The 6,300-nt window shown below is 29.8% G+C and overlaps 1 protein-coding gene across 3 annotated transcripts in view; it reads left to right on the top strand.

Moving 5' to 3' along the window:
- The first annotated feature begins 1,580 nt into the window (after nucleotides 1–1,580).
- The window catches only part of LOC111716204 (trypsin-1), a 30,782-nt gene continuing 26,062 nt past the window's right edge, over nucleotides 1,581–6,300 (top strand). The window contains exon 1 of one of the 3 annotated variants that reach the window (XM_023491647.1): nucleotides 1,581–1,866. In XM_023491647.1, the coding sequence (XP_023347415.1) occupies nucleotides 1,782–1,866 (85 nt within the window). In that variant the 5' untranslated portion in view covers nucleotides 1,581–1,781. The remainder of the gene's footprint in view (nucleotides 1,867–6,300) is intronic. The other 2 variants (XM_023491646.1, XM_023491644.1) reach the window with 2 other exon arrangements.

Genomic DNA, 6,300 nt, shown 5'->3' with positions numbered 1-6,300 from the left:
TATTTTAAATAGGAGATTAAAATATGTAACGTTACTTTTGCCGTATTTTAAATAATAGATTAAAATATGTAACCTTATTTATGTCATATTTTGAATAGGAGTTTAAAATATGTTACGTTATTTTTGTCGTATTCTAAATAAGAGTTTAAAATATGTTACGTTATTTTTGTCATATTCTAAATAAGAGTTTCAAATATGTAACGTTATTTGTGTCATATGTTGAATAGGAGTTTAAAATATGTTACGTTATTTTTGTCGTATTCTAAATAAGAGTTTAAAATATGTAACGTTATTTGTGGCGTATTTTAAATGAGAGATTAAAATATGTAACTTTACTTCTGTCATATTATAAATAAGAGTTTAAAATTTGTAACGTTATTTTTGTTGTATTTTAAATAAGAGTTAAAAATATGTTACGTTATTTTTGTGGTATTTTAAATAAGAGATTAAAATATGTAGCTTTACTTCTGTCATATTAAAAATAAGAGTTTAAAATATATAACGTTAATTTTGTTGTAATTTAAATAAGAGTTAAAAATATGTATTGTTAATTTTGTTGTATTTTAAATAAGAGTTTAAAATATTCCGATACAGACAGGATGTAGTTTGACGTGAAGTTGATGACCATTAATATCATGAAAACCAATCAGAAAACATGTCCAGAACTCTGCCAAATATTCCATCAAAACTGTCGCTCAAAACAAGCGTCTATAAACACTTATCCATATAATCTTGATATTAAAAAGAATATGGTACTGCCAATCTATAAACACCTTGCAACATTAGAAATGTTGGTTTCGTCTCTATCATTGATGCAAATCAATACCACTTTTTAAATATACAACTGAAAAAAATGCAAAAAAATTAAACGTTAAAAATTTTGAAAGGGTTTCTGCCAATAAATATTGAGCCTTGAAAGTAGTGTTTCCAGCAAAAAGGAAAAATCGTTTTTGCGAAAAAAAATTTCGCCATCATATCTCTACATTTTTGCATTTCGTTTGCTAGCGAAAAATGCGAAAAATTTTGCTTTTTTCTTGGAATTTTGCTACTATCTGTTTCGCGAAAAAATGCAAACTTTTGAGAAATAGAAAATACGAAAACTTCGCGAAAAAATAATGAGAAAACTTCGAGAAATAGAAAATGCGAAAATTTCACGCAAAAATGAGAACATTTCGCGAAAAATAATGCGAAAATTTCGCAAAAAAAAAGTATGTATTGTGGATGGAGAGACACAAACTTAAAAAGATAGCTAGTGAAATCAAATTCTCTTCATCAAACATTTATAAAAGTAAAGGAAGAGAAATTATTTATATGACATAATAAACTTCGAATATTGAGCTATCAAAGCAGAGAATTCCACAAGTTCTTTTGAGCAATTAATGTTGCAGCTATAAAACTAATGGTTTTCACAAAATTTTCGCATTTTGCAAAAATATTTTCGCATTTTTGCAAAATGCGACCGAAAATTTTCACATATTTTCGCGAAACGTTTCGTTCGCTGGAAACCCTACTTGAAAGTGCGACTTTGTTTAGATATCGTAATGATTGAGTATTTGGCATTTGGCAAAATCTTTATCGCGTCAAAATTTGAATAATTTTGTAAAAGGGGCGTGGTTGTACTACCGTATATTGTTGGGACTGTATATAGATGAGAGGGAGGGGCGGAGAAACCCTGTACTAGGAGTCGGACCTAGAGAGAGAACCTGGAGAGAACCAGGGGAGACTAGACGAAAACGTAACCCGGAGATTCCAACGCTCAGTCTGGCGCAGTAAACACAAGAATGAGGTCGACATATCTACTGCTCTTTTCAGGAGCAGTAGTTGCTGCTTACGTTGATGAAAGCTCTAAAGCTGTAATCATAGAAGGTAGGGAAACAATTATCCACCTTTCATCGTCAAAAATCTGATTTTCTAATCCCCATATCTTTGAATCTTTGTAACCCAATGTCCTAGGCCAATTTCAAACTATGAATTTTGTTAGATTAAATAATAATAAATAATGTACACTATCAGACTGTAAAAAAAAAGGATTTAGCAAAGGAATTGAGTCTTTGCCACAAATTCCGTTTTTGTAAAACCTATATCTTTTCAACCTTATGATATAAACCTTTGATATTTCAAACTTACATTATTTAATAGCTTTCATAGTTTAAAGGTCTACGACATTGGGTTGCAACGATATTAAAATTAGAAAATCAGAGTTTGTGATAAAAACTCAATTCCGTTGAGCCTGCAGAAAAGACTCGAAAATCTAAAATCCGAGAAGTCATTTTAGAATTTTAGAACAACTTGTTTTATAACTTTTTCGATATATAAGTAGCCGCAAACCCTTCATAACTACAGTGATAACCAGAAAACACTAAAGTAGGAAAACGAATTTATTGCAAGACTTAAGTGTATTTGATTTTGTTACAAAGATTTACGATATACACTTATTATTTATAATGGGTCTGTTCACACTGCACAATTGCCGCGTCCCATGCTCATTGAACTATTTAAAGTCATAACTTGAGTCTAAAAGTCGTCTTTCTAATTCAGAGTTGTCTGACTATTACTGTTTAGATTCTTTTTTGATTTTGGTACCTTCCTCTACCGAAATATAACCCTTGAATTGTAACTAAAAAAACATGAGTTTTTAACACATTAATGTCGTCCTTTCATTTCATTGGCTAAAAATATTATTACAGTCTCATGTTTTATTACTCTCACTAGCTGAGTGTGAAGTACAAAAATAATTTTTTTCAAATAACTTGTAATTATTTCTGTCCTATATAATACATTCATCAGCCTATGCCCTATACAAATGCATGCAAATGTTTTACATAGTTTACATATTTACTGTTTTATTGCAAATGTACAATTTTGGCAATAATTTAGAAATATTCTGCGTAGAAATTGGCTCGCAAATCTTTTCACTGGAATTTTACCGGCCCCTAAGATTGAGAATTAGGTTAATTGTCCGGTGGCTAATATTGTAAAGGAGGCGGAGGAGGGGATAGGATTGTTTTATGAAGAAACAGGTTTTTTTTCGAGGTCAACGTTCTCAATTTCTAATTAAATACAAGTCATTTATTGGGCGCAAGATTCAACCCAAAAAATCGAGATTATTTTTGCCAATTTTCTCCAACAAACCAGAGATATCTCATTCATCCAAGACCAGACAATGGTTTATAGGGTACCGTTGTGAGTCGGATAAGTACTTTTATTAATGCAGGGTCACTTAAAACTAGATTTCCAGTTTTCCTGTAAAAAAATACTTTCTGTTTTGAGATGAAAAACCTAACACATGGTCTAATTGTTGGGATGGTTAGACAGATCAAATCAAATGAACAGGGTGTCAAAATTTAAAAAAAAAAATCTTAAATTATAACATCGTCTTCACTGTTTAACTGATTTTCTAGAAACACACAATTAGTGTCTGTTTTGTATATTTTCATAAAAAGTTTAAAATTGACGACAGTAATTTTAGGACACTATTAGAAATGAGAACATCTGAATAGATCTCGAGACAGACCATAAAATATTTAATAGAACTTCTTGACAATTTCATTGTTTTATGACATCTTTTTGGAGTTTTAATATGTTTTTTAATTTAGAACATTTTTCATAATCTAATTTTTGGGAAATAAAAAATTGAAAAATATGATGTATTATGGTGTATGCTGAACCCCTGAGAAAGTGAATAAAAAATGTGCATGTATAGAATTAGTGTTGAAACTCAAACAGGTTGGGGCCGATGAACTCTGATTTGAATTATGGCTTTAAGAGACTACTGACCAAATTTGAAACAACCCTCCGCATTTTAAATTCACAAAAATTTGCATTTTTTTTGAGCAAAACAGGAAGATCCTTCAGGTCTATCAATCTGAAAATTGATAAATTTTTACGTCCGGTATCATGCATTATTAGGGTGACTTTTAATTCGTATCTAAAGAAAACAGTTTTGATTGTGTAAAGTAGATTGTTTAAAGTATTTGGAGAGACGAAATATCGTGGATCCTCTCTTTAAAGAATATGTTTTTATAAACTGTTTGCATTAGTTTCACACATTTCAGCTTCGAGGATTAGACAAATTAGAAATGTCAAGGTTGTTTTCCAATGAAACTTGTTTCTTTAAACATCGATAATTTGAAAATAGTACTTATATTGTATTTATTTAGTATTTTTAAGAGAAATTAATTGATATTTTTTTTTAACATTAAAATGCTGTTTTTAATAAATAAAATAGATATAGATTGATGTGTCTTAAACTTTCAAAAAGTTTTCAATTGAATTTAAGTATTGATTGTAACTGGGTTAAACAAATAACTTTCTGTTTACAATTTAGTTCAAATACAAGGTGTTACGAAAAACTTATCATGTAATTCCGATAATGATGAAGCATTTTATGTTTCGAATAAAAGGTCTTTTTTATTAATATTTTTATTAATATTTCCCCTCCGATGTAATTTACAATGCCAAGTATGTTTAAATTGTACATCATGAATCAGCAAAACTGCGCTTAGAATCCTAATGTTGTTTAATGTTCAAGTTTAAACTGTTTTAAAATGATTGGGCCATTTTTATTCTTCAAGTCATGGTTTATATCTCAACTGTAAGTATTTGAAATGATGCGTTCACAAATTGCAGGAAAAATTATACACAGTGGTCAGCATATATATCAATACAGTGGTCAGCATATATATCAATACAGTGGTCAGCATATATATCAATACAGGGGTCAGCATTTTATGTAAAGCGAGACCTGGTTGAACCGGATGGACGTGGCTCAAGCACTTCTTTTCAGCTTGAACCATGGCGCACAAGAGAATTGGTTGAACTATATCTGCAAGGTTTAGCTTCTTCTGGCTATTCATTATATCTGCTCCGTGACCAAGCATCTAGAATTTACATCCAATTCTTGCTTCGAGGAGGAGGGAGGGGGGGGGGACGCATAATTTCAACCCCTTTCTGTCGTTATGGTCTGAGGCTGTTTAAATTTTCTGATTTTTCCAAAAACTCGCTTTATATTTGCAAAAGTTATGGTCTGGCTATCAGTTAAAATTGAATTACAATAGTAATGACAAAGTTAAAGATATGACAAAGAACAAATTCATAAATTGGTCAATCTTACTGTAATAAGTTTAAGTATGATGCATTCCCCCTTCCCCCCCCCATAAAAAAATCAATATCGATTTGAGTTTTTGATAAAAAATGTAATTTTCAGTAATCAATAATACTCAATCATTAATAATACTTAATCCCTAACAAATCACAATTAGTTGTGATAAATTGTTAAAAATTTTATTTTTAAACGGAAATATAAAAAAAAATCATCCAAAGCAGTTTTCAAGAATGATCCCATCCCTTCTCCCATTTATAGTCTACAGAAACTATAAAATAGAAATTTTAGTTCGATTTCAAACAGAATTATTTGATCTAAAGACGTTTTCTAAATAATGAGACTGTAAAGTTGGCAAAAGAATTCGTTTGAATTCTAGAAATAATTTTTTATTTTATGTCACACAACCCTTATTCTTACTGGTAGGGGAGAGGTCTGCGTTCCATAAATACTGCCTGATGCCTAATTACAAAATGCTTCACTTAATTTTTGTTAAAAGTTTTTAGATAAGTTTTAGAAAGTCTGTGACATAAAAAGGAGAATGCAAGCGTTTGCACACTTTTTTTCACTTTATTAATTCTATTAATTCTATAACAAAAATAATTTCTGAAAATTCTGAAATAAACGCTATCACAGAAAGAATTTCTGAAAATTCTCTAATAAACGCTATCACAGAAATAATTTCTGAAAATTCTCTTATAAATGCTATCACAGAAATAATTTCTGAAAATTCTGAAATAAACGCTATCACAAAAATAATTTCTGAAAATTCTGAAATAAACGCTATCACAGAAATAATTTCTGAAAATTCTCTAATAAACGGTATCACAGAAATAATTTCTGAAAATTCTCTTATAAATGCTATCACAGAAATAATTTCTGAAAATTCTCTAATAAACGCTATCACAGAAATAATTTCTGAAAATTCTCTAATAAATGCTATCACAGAAATAATTTCTGATAATACTTTTAAAAACTTTACTGAAATTTTAAAAAGATTCTGATAATTTTGTTTCTATCTATCTTGCCTTGTTTTTTTTCTGTCCATTGTTTGGTTATCAATCTGTCAATCAGTCTTTAAACAATGAAAAATGAAACCTCCTCTGACATTTTCAGACGCGTACAACATTGTTAAATGAACATTGAACAATCATATCCTAGAACTTTTATAAGATGGAATTTTTCCACGGGGGGGGGGG

Source organism: Eurytemora carolleeae, unplaced genomic scaffold (assembly GCF_000591075.1).
Source record: "Eurytemora carolleeae unplaced genomic scaffold, Eaff_2.0 scaffold1994, whole genome shotgun sequence".
NCBI classification, from domain to species: domain Eukaryota; kingdom Metazoa; phylum Arthropoda; class Copepoda; order Calanoida; family Temoridae; genus Eurytemora; species Eurytemora carolleeae.
Note: the sequence above shows the minus strand (reverse complement) of the source record. Positions and strands in the feature narration are given on the sequence as shown.